The following is a 22,035-nucleotide window of genomic DNA, read 5'->3' as shown; positions in this document are numbered from 1 at the left end:
CAGCCAGGTTCAGTTTGTATACAAGGATCACGTGATCAGGGGAATCAGCAAGTAAGGAGCCTGTGCATAGAGATGGAAATCATACTGGAGACATTGGCTAGTGCAGTGTAGTGTATGCTGAAGGCCCAGCTGAGGAACTAAGATCATGTGATCAGGGGAATCAGGGAGTAAGGAGCCTGTGCATAGAGATGGAATTCATACTGGAGACATTGGCTAGTGCAGTGTAGTGCATGCTGAAGGCACAGCTGAGGGACTAAGGTCACGTGATCAGGGGGAATCAGGGAGTAAGGAGCCTGTGCATAGAGATGGAATTCATACTGGAGACATTGGCTAGTGCAGTGTAGTGCATGCTGAAGGCACAGCTGAGGGACTAAGGTCATGTGATCAGGGGGAATCAGGGAGTAAGGAGCCTGTGCATAGAGATGGAATTCATACTGGAGACATTGGCTAGTGCAGTGTAGTGCATGCTGAAGGCACAGCTGAGGGACTAAGGTCACGTGATCAGGGGAATCAGGAAGTAAGGAGCCTGTGCAGAGATGGAATTCATACTGGAGACATTGGCTAGTGCAGTGTAGTGCACGCTGAAGGCACAGCTGAGGAACTAAGGTCACGTGATCAGGGGAATCAGGGAGTAAGGAGCCTGTGCATAGAGATGGAATTCATACTGGAGAAATTGGCTAGTGCAGTGTAGTGCATGCTGAAGGCACAGCTGAGGGACTAAGGTCACATGATCAGGGGGAATCAGGAAGTAAGGAGCCTGTGCATAGAGATGGAACGCACGCTGAAGGCACAGCTGAGGGACTAAGGTCATGGGATCAGGGGAATCAGGAAGTAAGGAGCCTGTGCATAGAGATGGAATTCATACTGGAGACACTGGCTAGTGCAGTGTAGTGCATGCTGAAGGCACAGCTGAGGAACTAAGGTCATGTGATCAGGGGGAATCAGGGAGTAAGGAGCCTCTGCATAGAGGTGGAATTCATACTGGAGACATTGGCTAGTGCAGTTTAGTGCATGCTGAAGGCACAGCTGAGGGACTAAGGTCATGTGATCAGGGGAATCAGGGAGTAAGGAGCCTGTGCATATAGGTGGAATTCATACTGGAGACATTGACTAGTGCAGTGTAGTGCATGCTGAAGGCACAGCTGAGGGACTAAGGTCATGCGATCAGGGGAATCAGGGAGTAAGGAGCCTGTGCATAGAGGTGGAATTCATACTGGAGACATTGGCTAGTGCAGTGTAGTGCATGCTGAAGGCACAGCTGAGGGACTAAGGTCATGTGATCAGGGGAATCAGGAAGGAGCCTGTGCATAGAGATGGAATTCATACTGGAGACATTGGCTAGTGCAGTGTAGTGCATGCTGAAGGCACAGCTGAGGGACTAAGGTCACGTGATCAGGGGAATCAGGAAGGAGCCTGTGTATAGAGATGGAATTCAAACTGGAGACATTGGCTAGTGCAGTGTAGTGCATGTTGAAGGCACAGCTGAGGGACTAAGATCATGTGATCAGGGAGTGGGGAGCCTGTGCATAGAGATGGAATTCATACTGGAGACATTGGCTAGTGCAGTGTAGTGCATGCTGAAGGCACAGCTGAGGGACTAAGGTCACGTGATCAGGGGGAATCAGGGAGTAAGGAGCCTGTGCATAGAGATGGAATTCATACTGGAGACATTGGCTAGTGCAGTGTAGTGCATGCTGAAGGCACAGCTGAGGGACTAAGGTCACGTGATCAGGGGGAATCAGGGAGTAAGGAGCCTTTGCATAGAGATGGAATTCATACTGGAGACATTGGCTAGTGCAGTGTAGTGCATGCTGAAGGCACAGCTGAGGAACTAAGGTCATGTGATCAGGGGAATCAGGGAGTAAGGAGCCTGTGCATAGAGATGGAACGCACGCTGGAGACATTGGCTAGTGCAGTGTAGTGCACGCTGAAGGCACAGCTGAGGGACTAAGGTCACGTGATCAGGGGAATCAGGGAGTAAGGAGCCTGTGCATAGAGATGGAACGCACGCTGGAGACATTGGCTAGTGCAGTGTCGTGCACGCTGAAGGCACAGCTGAGGGACTAAGGTCACGTGATCAGGGGAATCAGTAAGTAAGGAGCCTGTGCATAGAGATGGAATTCATACTGGAGACATTGGCTAGTGCAGTGTAGTGCATGCTGAAGGCACAGCTGAGGAACTAAGGTCATGTGATATGGGGAATCAGGGAGTAAGGAGCCTGTGCATAGAGATGGAATTCATACTGGAGAAATTGGCTAGTGCAGTGTAGTGCATGCTGAAGGCACAGCTGAGGGACTAAGGTCACATGATCAGGGGGAATCAGGAAGTAAGGAGCCTGTGCATAGAGATGGAACGCACGCTGAAGGCACAGCTGAGGGACTAAGGTCACGTGATCAGGGGGAATCAGGGAGTAAGGAGCCTGTGCATAGAGAAGGAAATCATACTGGAGACATTGGCTAGTGCAGTGTAGTGTATGCTGAAGGCACAGCTGAGGGACTAAGGTCATGGGATCAGGGGAATCAGGAAGTAAGGAGCCTGTGCATAGAGATGGAATTCATACTGGAGACATTGGCTAGTGCAGTGTAGTGCATGCTGAAGGCACAGCTGAGGGACTAAGGTCATGTGATCAGGGGAATCAGGGAGTAAGGAGCCTGTGCATATAGGTGGAATTCATACTGGAGACATTGGCTAGTGCAGTGTAGTGCATGCTGAAGGCACAGCTGAGGGACTAAGGTCATGCGATCAGGGGAATCAGGGAGTAAGGAGCCTGTGCATAGTGGTGGAATTCATACTGGAGACATTGGCTAGTGCAGTGTAGTGCATGCTGAAGGCACAGCTGAGGAACTAAGGTCATGTGATCTGGGGAATCAGGGAGTAAGGAGCCTGTGCATAGAGATGGAATTCATACTGGAGAAATTGGCTAGTGCAGTGTAGTGCATGCTGAAGGCACAGCTGAGGGACTAAGGTCACATGATCAGGGGGAATCAGGAAGTAAGGAGCCTGTGCATAGAGATGGAACGCACGCTGAAGGCACAGCTGAGGGACTAAGGTCACGTGATCAGGGGGAATCAGGGAGTAAGGAGCCTGTGCATAGAGAAGGAATTCATACTGGAGACATTGGCTAGTGCAGTGTAGTGTATGCTGAAGGCACAGCTGAGGAACTAAGGTCATGGGATCAGGGGAATCAGGAAGTAAGGAGCCTGTGCATAGAGATGGAATTCATACTGGAGACATTGGCTAGTGCAGTGTAGTGCATGCTGAAGGCACAGCTGAGGAACTAAGGTCATGTGATCAGGGGGAATCAGGGAGTAAGGAGCCTCTGCATAGAGGTGGAATTCATACTGGAGACATTGGCTAGTGCAGTGTAGTGCATGCTGAAGGCACAGCTGAGGGACTAAGGTCACGTGATCAGGGGGAATCAGGGAGTAAGGAGCCTGTGCATAGAGATGGAATTCATACTGGAGACATTGGCTAGTGCAGTGTAGTGCATGCTGAAGGCACAGCTGAGGGACTTAGGTCATGCGATCAGGGGAATCAGGGAGTAAGGAGCCTGTGCATAGAGGTGGAATTCATACTGGAGACATTGGCTAGTGCAGTGTAGTGCATGCTGAAGGCACAGCTGAGGGACTAAGGTCATGTGATCAGGGGAATCAGGAAGTAAGGAGCCTGTGCATAGAGATGGAATTCATACTGGAGACATTGGCTAGTGCAGTGTAGTGCATGCTGAAGGCACAGCTGAGGGACTAAGGTCACGTGATCAGGGGAATCAGGAAGTAAGGAGCCTGTGCAGAGATGGAATTCATACTGGAGACATTGGCTAGTGCAGTGTAGTGCACGCTGAAGGCACAGCTGAGGAACTAAGGTCACGTGATCAGGGGAATCAGGGAGTAAGGAGCCTGTGCATAGAGATGGAATTCATACTGGAGAAATTGGCTAGTGCAGTGTAGTGCATGCTGAAGGCACAGCTGAGGGACTAAGGTCACATGATCAGGGGGAATCAGGAAGTAAGGAGCCTGTGCATAGAGATGGAACGCACGCTGAAGGCACAGCTGAGGGACTAAGGTCATGGGATCAGGGGAATCAGGAAGTAAGGAGCCTGTGCATAGAGATGGAATTCATACTGGAGACACTGGCTAGTGCAGTGTAGTGCATGCTGAAGGCACAGCTGAGGAACTAAGGTCATGTGATCAGGGGGAATCAGGGAGTAAGGAGCCTCTGCATAGAGGTGGAATTCATACTGGAGACATTGGCTAGTGCAGTTTAGTGCATGCTGAAGGCACAGCTGAGGGACTAAGGTCATGTGATCAGGGGAATCAGGGAGTAAGGAGCCTGTGCATATAGGTGGAATTCATACTGGAGACATTGACTAGTGCAGTGTAGTGCATGCTGAAGGCACAGCTGAGGGACTAAGGTCATGCGATCAGGGGAATCAGGGAGTAAGGAGCCTGTGCATAGAGGTGGAATTCATACTGGAGACATTGGCTAGTGCAGTGTAGTGCATGCTGAAGGCACAGCTGAGGGACTAAGGTCATGTGATCAGGGGAATCAGGAAGTAAGGAGCCTGTGCATAGAGATGGAATTCATACTGGAGACATTGGCTAGTGCAGTGTAGTGCATGCTGAAGGCACAGCTGAGGGACTAAGGTCACGTGATCAGGGGAATCAGGAAGGAGCCTGTGTATAGAGATGGAATTCAAACTGGAGACATTGGCTAGTGCAGTGTAGTGCATGTTGAAGGCACAGCTGAGGGACTAAGATCATGTGATCAGGGAGTGGGGAGCCTGTGCATAGAGATGGAATTCATACTGGAGACATTGGCTAGTGCAGTGTAGTGCATGCTGAAGGCACAGCTGAGGGACTAAGGTCACGTGATCAGGGGGAATCAGGGAGTAAGGAGCCTGTGCATAGAGATGGAATTCATACTGGAGACATTGGCTAGTGCAGTGTAGTGCATGCTGAAGGCACAGCTGAGGGACTAAGGTCACGTGATCAGGGGGAATCAGGGAGTAAGGAGCCTTTGCATAGAGATGGAATTCATACTGGAGACATTGGCTAGTGCAGTGTAGTGCATGCTGAAGGCACAGCTGAGGAACTAAGGTCATGTGATCAGGGGAATCAGGGAGTAAGGAGCCTGTGCATAGAGATGAAACGCACGCTGGAGACATTGGCTAGTGCAGTGTAGTGCACGCTGAAGGCACAGCTGAGGGACTAAGGTCACGTGATCAGGGGAATCAGGGAGTAAGGAGCCTGTGCATAGAGATGGAACGCACGCTGGAGACATTGGCTAGTGCAGTGTCGTGCACGCTGAAGGCACAGCTGAGGGACTAAGGTCACGTGATCAGGGGAATCAGTAAGTAAGGAGCCTGTGCATAGAGATGGAATTCATACTGGAGACATTGGCTAGTGCAGTGTAGTGCATGCTGAAGGCACAGCTGAGGAACTAAGGTCATGTGATATGGGGAATCAGGGAGTAAGGAGCCTGTGCATAGAGATGGAATTCATACTGGAGAAATTGGCTAGTGCAGTGTAGTGCATGCTGAAGGCACAGCTGAGGGACTAAGGTCACATGATCAGGGGGAATCAGGAAGTAAGGAGCCTGTGCATAGAGATGGAACGCACGCTGAAGGCACAGCTGAGGGACTAAGGTCACGTGATCAGGGGGAATCAGGGAGTAAGGAGCCTGTGCATAGAGAAGGAAATCATACTGGAGACATTGGCTAGTGCAGTGTAGTGTATGCTGAAGGCACAGCTGAGGGACTAAGGTCATGGGATCAGGGGAATCAGGAAGTAAGGAGCCTGTGCATAGAGATGGAATTCATACTGGAGACATTGGCTAGTGCAGTGTAGTGCATGCTGAAGGCACAGCTGAGGGACTAAGGTCATGTGATCAGGGGAATCAGGGAGTAAGGAGCCTGTGCATATAGGTGGAATTCATACTGGAGACATTGGCTAGTGCAGTGTAGTGCATGCTGAAGGCACAGCTGAGGGACTAAGGTCATGCGATCAGGGGAATCAGGGAGTAAGGAGCCTGTGCATAGTGGTGGAATTCATACTGGAGACATTGGCTAGTGCAGTGTAGTGCATGCTGAAGGCACAGCTGAGGAACTAAGGTCATGTGATCTGGGGAATCAGGGAGTAAGGAGCCTGTGCATAGAGATGGAATTCATACTGGAGAAATTGGCTAGTGCAGTGTAGTGCATGCTGAAGGCACAGCTGAGGGACTAAGGTCACATGATCAGGGGGAATCAGGAAGTAAGGAGCCTGTGCATAGAGAAGGAATTCATACTGGAGACATTGGCTAGTGCAGTGTAGTGTATGCTGAAGGCACAGCTGAGGGACTAATGTCATGGGATCAGGGGAATCAGGAAGTAAGGAGCCTGTGCATAGAGATGGAATTCATACTGGAGACATTGGCTAGTGCAGTGTAGTGCATGCTGAAGGCACAGCTGAGGGACTAAGGTCACGTGATCAGGGGGAATCAGGGAGTAAGGAGCCTGTGCATAGAGAAGGAATTCATACTGGAGACATTGGCTAGTGCAGTGTAGTGTATGCTGAAGGCACAGCTGAGGGACTAATGTCATGGGATCAGGGGAATCAGGAAGTAAGGAGCCTGTGCATAGAGATGGAATTCATACTGGAGACATTGGCTAGTGCAGTGTAGTGCATGCTGAAGGCACAGCTGAGGAACTAAGGTCATGTGATCAGGGGGAATCAGGGAGTAAGGAGCCTCTGCATAGAGGTGGAATTCATACTGGAGACATTGGCTAGTGCAGTGTAGTGCATGCTGAAGGCACAGCTGAGGGACTAAGGTCATGTGATCAGGGGAATCAGGGAGTAAGGAGCCTGTGCATATAGGTGGAATTCATACTGGAGACATTGGCTAGTGCAGTGTAGTGCATGCTGAAGGCACAGCTGAGGGACTAAGGTCATGCGATCAGGGGAATCAGGGAGTAAGGAGCCTGTGCATAGAGGTGGAATTCATACTGGAGACATTGGCTAGTGCAGTGTAGTGCATGCTGAAGGCACAGCTGAGGGACTAAGGTCATGTGATCAGGGGAATCAGGAAGTAAGGAGCCTGTGCATAGAGATGGAATTCATACTGGAGACATTGGCTAGTGCAGTGTAGTGCATGCTGAAGGCACAGCTGAGGGACTAAGGTCACGTGATCAGGGGAATCAGGAAGGAGCCTGTGTATAGAGATGGAATTCATACTGGAGACATTGGCTAGTGCAGTGTAGTGTATGCTGAAGGCACAGCTGAGGGACTAAGGTCACGTGATCAGGGGAATCAGGAAGTAAGGAGCCTGTGCATAGAGATGGAATTCATACTGGAGACATTGGCTAGTGCAGTGTAGTGCATGCTGAAGGCACAGCTGAGGGACTAAGGTCACATGATCAGGGGAATCAGGAAGGAGCCTGTGTATAGAGATGGAATTCATACTGGAGACATTGGCTAGTGCAGTGTAGTGTATGCTGAAGGCACAGCTGAGGGACTAAGGTCACGTGATCAGGGGAATCAGGAAGTAAGGAGCCTGTGCATAGAGATGGAATTCATACTGGAGACATTGGCTAGTGCAGTGTAGTGCATGCTGAAGGCACAGCTGAGGGACTAAGCTCACGTGATCAGGGGAATCAGTAAGTAAGGAGCCTGTGCATAGAGATGGAATTCATACTGGAGACATTGGCTAGTGCAGTGTAGTGCATGCTGAAGGCACAGCTGAGGGACTAAGGTCACATGATCAGGGGGAATCAGGGAGTAAGGAGCCTGTGCATAGAGATGGAATTCATACTGGAGACATTGGCTAGTGCAGTGTAGTGCACGCTGAAGGCACAGCTGAGGAACTAAGGTCACATGATCAGGGAGTAAGGAGCCTGTGCAGAGATGGAACGCACGTTGGAGAGATTGGCTAGTGCAGTGTAGTGCATGCTGAAGGCAGAGTTGATAAGTGGAGTCGAGGGATTGAGGTCACATGAGTACAGTGACCAGGAAGTGAGGGGAGTCTGTGCACTGACCTGGAACGCACGCTGGAAGCACAGGTGATTGTACTGGACAGGATTGATGAGATGGGTGATGGTATAGAGGCACTGAGGGGCAAGTCACAGGATGTTATTTGCTGACGGATCTTTTGATTAAGAACAAGTTGTGAATATTGAACGGTCCAGGACAGGACCGAGGTCAACAGATGATGGCATAAGTATTATTTGTGTGTCTGGTGGATGTTAAGTGAGCCATTACCATTTACACTGCTGGAGCAGCAAGCATAACAGCGGATTGCTTAGACTGTCTCAGAGGCATGAGAGTGACTGGACTAACAATGAGGATATCACAGTAACAGTGATTGACAGAAGAGTGGTTTGCTTGAAGCATTTAAAGTGCGTGGAGATGCATTACCACTAAGAGATCATGGGAATGATTTAGATGAGCTTTAAGTGAGGCTATCATCGGTCTGGACATCATTTTTCTGCCATAAGGATACAACCAGCATAGTTCGTGTCTGGCTAATGGCTACTTAAGCAACCAAGGACACATATATACTTGAGAAATGTTATGCTAATCAAATTTATGAAATGTCAGTGTTTTAAATCAGTGCGGAATCACTGGGTGTATTACTATTTCCATAAATAAATGTATATTGATACATCAAATTGACGTGTATATTTTGGAGAGTGCCCGCCTATGGACTGTTTGTACTTTGACGCCATATTTATCATGGTAGATCTATGCGGCAGCACCCAAGTTGCTTTATGTTGGTGGAGTGCAGGTGCCCATAGACATATATATATATACATATATATATACATATACAGTGCATCCGGAAAGTATTCACAGCGCTTCACTTTTTCCACATTTTGTTATGTTACAGCCTTATTCCAAAATGGAATAAATTCATTTTTGTGCTCAAAATTCTACACACAATACCCCATAATGACAACGTGTAAAATTTTTTTGAGATTTTTGCAAATTTAATTAAAAAAAAAAAAAATACCTAAGAATCACATGTACATAAGTATTCACAGCCTTTGCCATGAAGCTCGAAAATTGTGCTCAGGTGCATCCTGTTTCCACTGGTCATCCTTGAGATGTTCCTACAGCTTAATTGGAGTCCACCTGTGGTAAATTCAGTTGATTGGACATGATTTGAAAGGCATACACTTGTCTATATAAGGTCCCACACTTGACAGTGCATGTCAGAGCACAAACCAAGCATGAAATCCAAGGAATTGTCTGTAGACCTCTGAGACAGTATTGTCTCAAGGTACAAATCTGGGGTAAGCACAGTGGCCTCCATCATCCATAAATGGAAGAAGTGCGGAACCACCAGGACCCTTCCTAGCATTGGCCGGCTGTCTAAACTGAGTGATCGGGGGGAAAAGGGCCCTAGTCAGGGAGGTGACCAAGAACCCAATGGTCACTCGGTCAGAGCTACAGCATTCCTCTGTGGAGAGACAAGAACCTTTCAGAAGGACAACCATCTCTGCAGCAATCCACCAATCAGGCCTGTATGGTAGAGTGGCCAGACGGAAGCCATTCCTTAGTAAAAAGCACATGGCAGCCCGCCTGGAGTTTGCCAAAATTAACCTGAAGGACTCTCCAGTTTGATGAGACAAAGATTGAACTCTTTGGCATGAATGCCAAGCATTGTTTGAAGTAAACCAGGCACAGCTCATCACCAGGGCAATACCATCCCTACAGTAAAGCATGGTGGTGGCAGCATCATGCTTTGGGGATGTTTTTCACTGGCAGGAACTGGGAGACTAGTCAGGATAGAGAGAAAGATGAATGCAGCAATGTACAGACATCCTGGATGAAAACCTGCTCCAGAGCGCTCTAGACCTGACTGGGGCGATGGGTCATCTTTCAGCACGACAATGACCCTTAGCACACAGCCAAGATATCAAAGGAGTGGCTTCAGGACAACTCTGTGAATGTCCTTGAGTGGCCCAGGCAGGGCCCAGACTTGAATCCGATTGAACATCTCTGGAGAGACCTGAAAATGGCCGTGCACCAACGCTACCCATCCATCTTGAGGAAGCTTGAGAGGTGCTGCAAAGAGGAATGGGCGAAACTGCCCAAAGATAGGTGTGCCAAGCTTGTGGCATCATGTCAAAAAGACATGAGGCTGTAATTTGTGCCAAAGGTGCATAAACAAAGTATTGAGCAAAGGCCGTGAATACTTATGTACATGTGATTTCTTAGTTTTTTGTTTTTTTATTAAATTTGCAAAAATCTCAAAAAAACTTTTTACACGTTGTCATTATTGAGTATTGTGTAGAATTTTGAGGACAAAAATGAATTTATTTCATTTTGGAACAAGGCTGTAACAATACAAAATGTGGAAAAAGTGAAGCGCTGTGAATACTTTCTGGATGCACTGTATATATGTGTGTGTGTGTATATATATATATATATATATATATATACACACACACACACACACACATATACACACACACACACACACACAGTAGTATCCCCAGATTTTCGGATGAAGGTACTCACCATTACAGTCTAGTAGAATTATTTATTTCAGGAACAAAACAAATTTGAAAGACACACACTTTTTAGTCGACATATCGGTCCACACAAGGACCATTCTCAAGACCAGTGTCTGTTACATCAAAAATAACAAAAAATGGCATCTATATGGTGAGTAGAATAGCATAATGCATTTCCATTTCGAACTCCATAGATGCACCCGAATGAATAAATGAGAAATCGCATGTAGGGTCACAAAACCACTTATAACATCAGAAACAGAGCTCAAAAAAACATGGAAACAAATAAGTCAGAGACAGGAGACACACACATCAACCCAGCGCATGGAGCTCCGAGCGTCCTGTCCAGTATACACATCAATACATTTTCTTTGTTGCTTTAAGCCTTCTCCATTGAATTTTTAATATTGACTATATTTATACCATTTGTATTGTCCATGTTTCTCTGTGTTTCTCTGTGTTGAAATAAATTGTATACTATTTTTTTTTAAGTACAATTTACATATCATTGTGGTTTTTTTTATATATGCATTCCCCACTATGCACTAATGACACTTTAAATGCACTAAAAACACTTAACATTGTTATTTCAACCATTAGCTTTCTTTTTATATAAATACCTGGTTCTATGCATGTTGCACTCATTTTTGCACATACACACTTTATTCTTGCACCTTAATAGTGTTTTAAAGCACACATCTATTTATTTATTTATTTGACCTTTATAAAGGCACTTTGGACTTTTAGGCGCTCTATATGAAATCCACTAAATAACACCAATAGCTTTAAGTACAAAGCGTATCAGACTTTGTTAAAAAATAAGATGCATCTTCTGTTGTATATCTGATATCAAGTGTATCATTTTCATAACTTTCTCAAAAAATATTTATGACTTGTGTGAGCTACCTCATCATTCAAAACTAACAGGCGAAGATGAATGAGTTAGACACGATAACATAGAAACCAACAGCCAATCAGCTCATCAGGATACTAAGCTGCTGTCCAATGAGAAGTCTGACAAGCACATAAACACTCCCCCACGCGGTAACAAATGTCCCTCACCAAGCACAACTCTATTGGCTGAGAGAAACACATTGGACACGCCCACTGTCAGCCAGAGAGCAGGTTATTTATTTCAAATATTACAGTTATAACATATATATGATAGTTCAGTTAGAAAATACTACCCCTAAAGATGGTCATGATGTCTGTAGGCTCAAGTTCACAAGCAAAAGATATTTTTATATAGGCTGAAGGTTATAAGCATATATAAAAGATTTGGAGACAAGCTATTCATGAATAAGAAGCAATAACAAATGCATGCAATTAGCTTAATCCAAGTTCCTTATTGATTACTCATGTAAGTAGAACATACATCTAACAGCGTATCATAGCTTTATGCCAGGTAGTCTCTTGATACACGTAAACATTAGAAAAGTAGTTTGGTTGTAGCAGTGGTTAGTAGACTTCTTTGAAATGTATTTCTGCATGATGTATGAGTACAATTTCTGGTATGCCTTTGGCTATAGTGAAGCCATCTAGATGAGCTGTTCAAGCTGAATTTCTTTATTCATTCCTGTGAACCCATATTTCTTTCCACATCAAAACAAAAATAACGAAAAACACAAAAAAACAATTTGAAAAGTTTAAACAAGGTAACCTCAACTCAGAGAGCTCAATAAGGATCCCGTGTCAGGAGAAATATTACTCTTCCTGAGATTTGTTCCTTAAATTAAATACTTTCCACTCACAAACTATCAACTGTAGATTATGGTTTAAGTAAAACCATTCTTGTTATCATTTCACACACTCAGAGCATGGGAATGGATTCTCACCTGTGTGACTTCTCTGATGTCTAACAAGATATGATTTCTTTGTAAAACATTTACCACACTCAGAACATGGAAATGGCTTCTCACCTGCGTGACTTTTCTCATGTGTAACAAGAGTTGATTTGTGTGTAAAACATTTCCCACACTCAGAACATGGAAATGGTTTCTCACCTGTGTGACTTCTCTGATGTCTAACGAGATGTGATTTCTTTGTAAAACATTTCCCACACTCAGAACATGGAAATGGTTTCTCACCTACGTGACTTCTCTCATGTGTAACAAGAGTTGATTTGTGTGTAAAACATTTCCCACACTCAGAACATGGAAATGGTTTCTCACCTGTGTGACTTCTCTGATGCACCACAAGATCCGATTTCTGTGTAAAACATTTCCCACACTCAGAACATAGAAATGGTTTCTCACTTATGTGACTTTTCTCATGTCTAACAAGATATAATTTCTGTGTAAAACATTTCCCACACTCAGAACATGGAAATGGCCTCTCACCTGTGTGAATTCTCTGATGTCTAACAAGAGCTGATTTGTATATAAAACATTTTCCACACTCAAAACATGTAAATGGCATCACACCTGTGTGACTTCTCTGATGTCTAACAAGATCTGATTTTTGTAAAAAACATTTCCTACACTCAGAACATGGAAATGGTTTCTCACCTGTGTGACTTCTCTGATGTGCAACAAGATCTGATTTCTGTGTAAAACATTTCCCACATTCGGCACATGAAAATGGCTTCTCACCTGTATGACTTCTCTCATGTGTAACAAGAGCCGATCTCTGTATAAAACTCTTCCCACACTCAGAGCATGTAAATGGCCTCTCTCCTGTGTGACTTCTCTGATGTATAACAAGATGTGATTTCTGTGCAAAACATTTCCCACACTCGGAACATGGAAATGGTTTCTCACCTGTGTGAATCCTTTTATGTGTTACAAGATCTGATTTCTGTATAAAACATTTCCCACACTCAGAGCATGGAAATGGTTTCTCACCTGTGTGACTTCTCTCGTGTGTAACAAGAGTTGATTTGTGTGTAAAGCATTTCCCACACTCAGAACATGGAAATGGTTTCTCACCTGTGTGACGTCTCTTATGTGTAACAAGTGCTGATTTGTATGTAAAACATTTCCCACACTCTGAACAGGGAAATGGCCTCTCACCTGCCTTAGCTGGCTGATGGGTAATAAGCTGTGTGTTCTGTGTAACATATTTGGCATCTATAGAACAATGAAACACTGCATCTACTGTAAGAGATGTAGCAGATGTACCAATACCAGAGTAATCAGAAAAACATTCCCCTTGATTAGAGGGATCAGATGACATAACTGGGGTAATAGGGATTTCTTCTGGAGAATCCTGAGTGATGTTATTTTCTATTACACCATCTGGAAATAAAATGAGACATTCCTGCTGTTAAATCCATCTGCTGGGAATAAAATAAATATATGGTAATACATGTTTCCCTATAAGTTCTTTTTATAATTGAGTTTATGTTTGAAAAAAATAATTTCATATAGTTGGTAAAACAAGTTGTAAAGTAGGTTAGTTATAGGGAAAGTTGGATAGTGTGTGACCAGCTTAAGGAACTGAGTAAACAAACGGCGCCAGGGATCAGTCTATAACATACTATAAGCCGATCATATCTACGTGATTCAGTTTGGACTCAAAATAATGAAACATCTTTTGCAATCCTATAATATTCTTTGGTGAATAATGACAAAAGAATAGGGGTGGGGTGAAATTTTGGTATAAAAAAATATCCCTGTATCCAAATAGCGCTATTAGTGTGCATACCAGAAATATAATCTTTGTGGCTTATCTGTAGGCCTTGCTTTGGATCTCCACCATGTCCCTGAGATTTGGATTCCGCCGTATCACACGTGAGTACAAGAGATTATATCCCTATACTTATATAAACTGGTGCTTCCAAAGACAACAGTTCTAAAGCTGTAGGTAGAAGCGTCAGGCTCTGCTGAAATGAGTGACGAGGAAGGACGGTGAAGTTCCCAATGCGTTTTGTCCCTAACAAGGCCCTGGTGAGAAGCGTCTCCTAAGGGGATCCAGAGCAGCCTTGGAAACCGAAGACTGGCTTCAGTAACAGGAGAATGACTTAAAACCAGTGAGTCTGATTAGTTATATGTTGTGTCCATTCCCACTTGTCTTAGTGGCCCAGGAAAGCCCAGTCTATGGACAGAGGACGTGTAAGTACTGCAGGAAGGCCTATTAGAAAAGCAAGGTAGATCAGACATCGGGCCTGATTCAGTAAGGATTGCAACTGCAGCTGCAGATCGAGCGATTGTTAGGCACTGCGCCTGAGTGACAGGCTGTGAGTGTTCGGAGGTGATGACTGGGGGAATGGTCGGTGAAATGCAGGCCTGCCCGTCTGTTAGAACGCCGTTGCGTGGGAATGCATAAATTGGCCACTGGGAATGCATACGCAGCTTTGATTACTTACTGTGTACTTGCAAAATCTGCGATGGGTCAGGCCTGCTGTAACTGTGCATGAGGGGCCAATGGGCGTCCATGGTGCCGATGTATACGCAGGACTGCGAGGTATTACTGATGTGAGAAAGCAGCAGTGGGCGTCTATGCTGGCTGAGCAGTGGCAGGCATAACCATATTTTCGCAGCTGCATTGCGTGCGATTAAGCAGCTGCGATCACCGTACTAATTCAGGCCCTTAGTGCCTTAGAGAGGATATCCCCAACAGGTACAAGTGAATAGTGAGTGGTGATTACAGAATAGCCGTCACTAACACTGCCAAGCAGGAAATAAATATTGCTTAGAATGATGGCACTGTGACAGCGGCGGGATCCATCTGTGTCAGTCACTGCGGTGTAGTGGCCGCATGTTGTTACAGGGGGGTAACGATGCGGAATGAGGTATACGTTCCCCTGACCCACAGATATAGGAAGCCCCTCACACATTAATACTGTTCAAACTGTAGTGTTCATCCTAGCACCTTGCACCTGTCACAGCCCATGCAGTTCCTCTTTCCTGCCTGGGGTGTCGCTCTCTACACTGGTGCTTCTATCACACTCTAGTCTAATTCTCAGCAGTTTGTTGCATCAGCTGAGTGTGCTAGAAGCACCAGAGAAGACAGTGACACCCCTGGGAGGAAAAAGGAACTGCACAGGTTATTTCAGGTGCATGGTGCTAGGATGAAAACTGTAACTGTACCGTTTCCAAGTCATCAAAATGCGGGTCAGTGAGGTAGATGGAATTTATCTGCGCCTCTTCTGCTCTATGACATGGTGGGGCAAGCATCATCTTCTACCGTCCCAAGTGCCCCCGTAGTCCCAACAGGTGTCTTTACAAGTCAGCTATATAGCAAATCACACACCAATAAAAATGTAGGTGATTCCGGCTGTTATACATCTTTCATCAATTAAAATAAAAAGAATGAAATCATTACAGAGCACAGTATATACAAATATTAATACTGCAAGTGCACAGACAGGATTATGTGTAATGCCACATGTGGTAGTGCACAGACAGGTTTATGGGTAATGCCACATGTGGTAGTGCGCATGGAGGATCATGGGTAATGTTACACAGGGTCTCATACAATTGATCAGAGATGCCATCTCTAAGGTGACATGGTATGATGGGGAGAGCAGGAGATCAATAGATGCCTGATGGCTCCTGAGGAGACTAGTCAGATCTGAGGAGGAGAGCAGGAGTATAATAGGGGCTGATGGCTCCTGATGTATGAGATACACCAGAGAGTGTGGGGAGGACACTGGTCAGATCTCTGGGCTGGTAACACACAGTGACATAATGTGAAGGGGAGATCAGGAGTATAATAGAGGCTGATGGCTCCTGATGTATGAGATACACCAGAGAGTGTTGGGAGGAGACTGGTCAGATCTCAGGGATGGTAACACACAGTGACATGATGTGAGGGGGAGAGCAGGAGTATAATAAGGGCTGATGGCTCCTGATGTATGAGATACACCAGAGAGTGTGGGGAGGATACTGGTCAGATCTCTGGGCTGGTAACACACAGTGACATGTTGTGAGGGGGAAAGCAGGAATATAATAAGGGCTGATGGCTCCTGATGTATGAGATACACCAGAGAGTGTGGGGAGGAGACTGGTCAGATCTCTGGGCTAGTAATCAGTGACATGATGTGAGAAGGAGACCAGGAGTATAATAGGGGCTGATGGCTCCTGACTCCCCCACTGGGCAGATATATTTCATTAGTTTGTAGTGACAGAGGAGAGTGTAGGATAAGAGATTGTTGTAGTAACTGAGCAAGGAGAATGTCTCTTTTCTAAAACAAGTGTTTATTACTCACCTATGCTGATATCTGTAGGGATATCCTCCTGCTTACACTGCTGATCACCCCTCACATATGTCTCTTCTTTTCCCTCTATATCTTCTGCCTTCACATCAGTCACATACGTCTCTTCTTTTCCCGCTATATCTTCTGCCTTAATATCAGTCACATACGTCTCCTCTTCTTCCTCTGTATCTTCTGCCTTAATATCAGTCACATACGTCTCCTCTTCTCCCTCTATATATTCTGCCTTAATATCAGTCACATACGTCTCTTCTTCTCCATCCATAGGTTCTACTGTAAAATAACGTAGGTCTTCGCCCTAATAACATACAAGACAATAAGATAACACTCTAATAATATTGGATTTCAATAAGGGAAATAAAACAGTAAGATATTAGTGTATAAAATACATGTAAAGCTTTTCTATAGAGATTATAATGAAAAGTCACTTTGGTATATTGGGGAGACCCTTAATCCCATCTACCTGATGCTCCTGTGGGGTCCTGTGATTCTCCTCTGTACAATCCTGTAAATAAAGAGGACGGGGACATCTCTCTGGGGTATTTCTGTTACTGGGTCCATCTGTAGGAGACACACAGTGACTGAGTACATTGTATAGATGTGATTATCAGATGATGTGTATATAGGGGGCCCCCATAACTGCTCTACCCTGTACAATAAATTACAATCTCCTCTTACCCAGTGATGTGAGAGGCCGGTGATTCTCCATCATCACGTCCTTGTATAGACCCCTGTGTTCCTCTATATACTCCCCCTCCTGCATGGAGACATAGACAGTGACATCCTGACACCTTATAGGAACCTGACACACACAATAATACAGTCATCACCCAGACACATCCCCCGGTGTTACTGTATAATGTCCCATTCCCAGCAGTCACCTCTCCAGTCATCACCCAGACACATCCCCCGGTGTTACTGTATAATGTCCCATTCCCAGCAGTCACCTCTCCAGTCATCACCCAGACACATCCCTGGTGTTACTGTATAATGTCCCATTCCCAGCAGTCACCTCTCCAGTCATCACCCAGACACATCCCCTGGTGTTACTGTATAATGTCCCATTCCCAGCAGTCACCTCTCCAGTCATCACCCAGACACATCCCTGGTGTTACTGTATAATGTCCCCTTCCCAGCAGTCACCTCTCCAGTCATCACCCAGACACATCCCCTGGTGTTACTGTATAATGTCCCATTTCCAGCAGTCACCTCTCCAGTCATCACCCAGACACATCCCCTGGTGTTACTGTATAATGTCCCATTCCCAGCAGTCACCTCTCCAGTCAGCAGCTGAATGATCTTGTTGGCAAGTTCCATGATCTTCTGGTCATTGTGTCTCTCATGTATCAGTGAGTGAGGTGGATTCACCGTAATGGGGCGCTGGGTCCTGCTCAGTCCTCCTGACACACAGGGACAGGTGCTGGGTGTCTCACAGTCACCGGATGTCTTCACTACTGTGTAACCCTGTGTATTGGGGAAAGACACCAAATATCACTGCATACACTCCCAGATATCACTGTGACACTCCCAGACCCGCTCAACTCCTCAGTCATGTCCCTGTATTATTAATATAGATACAAGTGATGTCACTGTGATGATTCCAGACCCTCTCACCTCCCCAGTCAGCAGGTAGATGATCTCCAGGGTGAGATTTAGTATCCTCTCAGTCATGTGACTCCTGTCCGTGTCCATTCTCAGTGATTAGTGATTTATACAGGACGCATCTCACCCTTACGTGACTTCTAGTAATAAGGATCTGACTCCTCAGTGAACAGAAATCTAGGAATAAATATAATTATTAGAAGTTATTTCTTACTAGTTATTTATGTAGTGAGCACATATTACACAACACTTTACAGGGAATATTTAGTCACATCTGTCCCTGCCCCAGTGAAGCTTACAATCTACATTTCCTACCACAAGGACACAAACATACTAGGGCTACTTTTAAAATAAACCAACTAACCTACCAGTATGCACATGGAAGACACCAATGCAAACACAATAAGAACATACAAAATCCACACTGACAGGGTCTTGGTCGGGATTTGAATTCACAACCTCAGTGCTGAGTAGTAATACTGTCCATTACGCTATCATGTTGCCCATATAAACATAAAAGAGTACACTGAGTGACCACTAAGTCCCCTCATTCCCAGAGACATAGAGTCATGGTCAGTGTTTCTCATATCTTCCTCTGACCCAGCTTCATAGGGCTGCACAGTGACCACCATATGGCAATGCTGGAGGTTACACCAATGGTCCTCTCATGGCCAAAAGTCCTGGATCTCCAAGACACATACTTTATGCAATTTGCCTGAGGAAGCGGACCTGATAGTTGTATAGGGGTTACACCGACACTACCAGGTGCCCCCCTCTATTAATGACTTGGTAACCATGGTTGGCTTCAGCCTTTCTGGGTGAGAGGGTTAATAGTCCCATCCCTAGATATGAAGATGTTGCCCTCAGTGTTGGGGTAAAAATAATGGATGATTTGTTATTGTGGATGCATTGTATACACACGCTCTCCCTCTGGGTTTGAGTGTTTTGCAGGGACTCCTTCAAAATGTTGCTTTGGGGCCTCAAACCTCTAGTTACACCCATGGTACTGAGATGCCTATTCCGGGAGCTGGAAGAGATGGAATTAGTAACCTAACACCTGTTCTGGCAACTGAAACACATAGGACTACTGCTCCAACACCTATTCCAGCAGCTGGGATGAAGGACTCGGGTACTTAGAGCCCCATTCCGGCACCCAGAATGGATGGCTAAAATACTGGGACACCAATGGGGCAGCTGGATGGGATGAATACTGTTCCCGTATACCTATTCCGGCACGCAGAACTGCTGGCTAACATACCTAAAGCTCCATTATCGCACCTGGAGCAGATGGCTAAGGCACATTGTGCTCCATACCGGCACCTGGACCTGCAGGCTAACGTACTCAGGGTTGCGCACTTGGGGGAATTCAGCGCGAAGGATGCGATGAGCCGATCCGGAGCCCATATTCACTGTGAGGTTTTCCCTCGCAGAGGTCCAATGTCAGCCCTACTGTACATGGCAGATCTGTGCGCAGCCCGGCATCACCTTCTAGCAATCCCACCTGGCAAATTTAAATCTATATTCATATGTGCTAGTAAGAATTGAATTGCATCATGTTTTTGCCCTTACATGGCTTCCTTTGCAGGAAATCAACTGTGTGTATATATATATATATTCTAGTAAAAAACCAGGAGCACACGATGTAATACAATTGTACATTTATATAGATGAAAGTACCATAGACATGAACATTTAAGGTAAAACAAAACATCTCATCACAAGCCTGGTGAGACTGAGGAATCTGTATCTCCAAACACCGACGCTGTGTCCGTTATGCTCTGAGACAGCAGATCAAGCGTTACAGAGAGCCGGCGGGGAGTTCCGATACAGCCGTCAGCGCGTGAGTGCCACACCTCGCTGTGAGGTTCGTCACAGAGTAACCACATGAATCACCATCCCAGGCGCTCCCAGATGCATTTCATTCACAAAAACTTCATCAGTGGGTGTGTTCTAGTGCCCCATACACTACCTTATATCCAGCTGTCACTCATCATTATATATAATACACAAAGACTTCATCAGTGGGTGTGTTCTAGTGCCCCATACATTACCTTATATCCAGCTGTCACTCATCATTATATATAATACACAAAGACTTCATCAGTGGGTGTGTTCAAGTGCCCCATACATCACCTTATATCCAGCTGTCACTCATCATTATATATAATACACAAAGACTTCATCAGTGGGTGTGTTCTAGTGCCCCATACATCACCTTATATCCAGCTGTCCCTCATCATTATATATAAAACACTGAAGCTGGGTACACACTGACAGAAACATTGGCCGATCAATTGATCGGCCAAGATATCTGCTGGCCATCGGCCAGTGTGTACCCACGATGTCGGTGAATGTCGTCGTTCACCGACATATCGCATTGGCTGTGCTGCACAGCTGATGGACAGATATATCTGCAGACCGCCCGTAGACACACAATGGCACTCGCGGGCAGACACAGATGATGGCCGTTCAGTGTTTGAACAACCATCATCTGCAGATATATCTGTATAGTGTGTACCCACCATTAGGGGTAAATTTACTAAAATGAGAGTTTTTAGAAGTGAGTTTTAGAAGTGATGTTGCCCATAGCAACCAGATTCTACTTAACATTTAACTAGCTCCTTCCAGAAGATAATAGCTACAAGCTGCTTGGTTGCTATGGGCAACACCACTTTTAAACCTCACTTCTAAAAACTCTCAGTTTAGTAAATTTACCCCATAGGCCCGAATTACTGTACCAAAGGGGTCTGCGCCACATGCATTATAGTAACAACAGAATCTGGTGGGCAGAGGGTGGGGGGTTCTGGGTGCTCAGAACCCCCCCTGCGTGCACACATGCCCCCTCTATGTGATTATACCTGCAGGGAGGAAGACTGTTATCACCACTTATTACAGATTAGCACCAGGACTGTCACCATCCTACCTGCCCTCCCCTGCAGCAGTCTCCCCGGTGTCTCTCTGCTTCTATTGTGCCCCCTCTCCCCGGCAGCAGCAGCAGCAGAGGATGAGACAATGACTGAGTGACTCTGTGTCTACAGCGCTGCCCAGAGGAGATCACATGATAAATAGGGGGCAGGGCTCAGACCCGGAGAAAATGGCCGCCGCTCCCATAGTAACTGCCGGACCTGGTATACAAGAAAATGGCCGCCAGCCTCCTGCACTGGGGACATGTGTGGTCAGAGTCATTACAGAGGGGATCACATGATGCCACAGATTCCGACGGGGGGGGGGGGAAGCGGCAGCCAATCGTACGGCAAGGCTGTAATGACGCAGCTCCGCCCACCCGCCGTCTCTATGGCTGCAGCCGTCACCGCCTCCCTGATAATGAGTTGACGGACGTAGCGACGAGCCAATCATATTGCAGAAAATACATAACTGGGTGAGACCCTAACACGTGACGTTGCAGAGAGGGCGGGGCTACATAGCGAAAGATTCCAGATACCTCAGCCGCCATTTTATCCATTTGGCAGCATCAGGTGATTATGTCATGTGACTTCTTATATGATATCTGTGATATTATCATTATTATATAGGGGGGAGGGGACTGTACAGTGATATATGAGGGGGAATAACACAGCTCCCAGCACACACTGATATATGGTATTATTATTATATAGGGGAGAGGGGACTGTACAGTGATATATGAGGGGAATAACACAGCTCCCAGCACACACTGATATGTGGTATTATTATATAGGGGAGAGGGGACTGTACAGTGATATATGAGGGGGAATAACACAGCTCCCAGCATACACTGATATGTGCTATTATTATTATATAG

General features: G+C 45.8%; 2 protein-coding genes across 2 annotated transcripts in view; one reads left to right on the top strand and one right to left on the bottom strand.

Annotated features, from left to right (window-relative positions):
• LOC148501738 (uncharacterized) overlaps positions 1 to 21,298 on the bottom strand; it is a 282,577-nt gene extending 261,279 nt beyond the window's left edge. Inside the window, exons 1-7 of the mRNA XM_088450031.1 lie at positions 21,178 to 21,298; positions 18,267 to 18,431; positions 17,928 to 18,116; positions 17,331 to 17,454; positions 17,116 to 17,213; positions 16,647 to 16,950; positions 12,304 to 13,731 (exon numbers count right to left, since the gene is read on the bottom strand). Coding sequence (XP_088306157.1) covers positions 12,304 to 13,731; positions 16,647 to 16,950; positions 17,116 to 17,213; positions 17,331 to 17,454; positions 17,928 to 18,116; positions 18,267 to 18,344 — 2,221 coding nt within the window. The 5' untranslated portion in view covers positions 18,345 to 18,431; positions 21,178 to 21,298. The remainder of the gene's footprint in view (positions 1 to 12,303; positions 13,732 to 16,646; positions 16,951 to 17,115; positions 17,214 to 17,330; positions 17,455 to 17,927; positions 18,117 to 18,266; positions 18,432 to 21,177) is intronic.
• Positions 21,299 to 21,672: 374 nt separating this feature from the next.
• Positions 21,673 to 22,035, top strand: part of LOC148501737 (uncharacterized) — an 85,992-nt gene continuing 85,629 nt past the window's right edge. Inside the window, exon 1 of the mRNA XM_088450037.1 lies at positions 21,673 to 21,730. The gene's annotated coding sequence lies outside the window, so the exon portion shown is untranslated. The remainder of the gene's footprint in view (positions 21,731 to 22,035) is intronic.

Source organism: Taudactylus pleione, unplaced genomic scaffold (assembly GCF_031769625.1).
Source record: "Taudactylus pleione unplaced genomic scaffold, aTauple2 ptg000504l, whole genome shotgun sequence".
NCBI classification, from domain to species: Eukaryota; Metazoa; Chordata; class Amphibia; order Anura; family Myobatrachidae; genus Taudactylus; species Taudactylus pleione.
The sequence above is the reverse complement of the archived record's forward strand: the minus strand, read 5'-3'. Positions and strand labels throughout refer to the sequence as shown.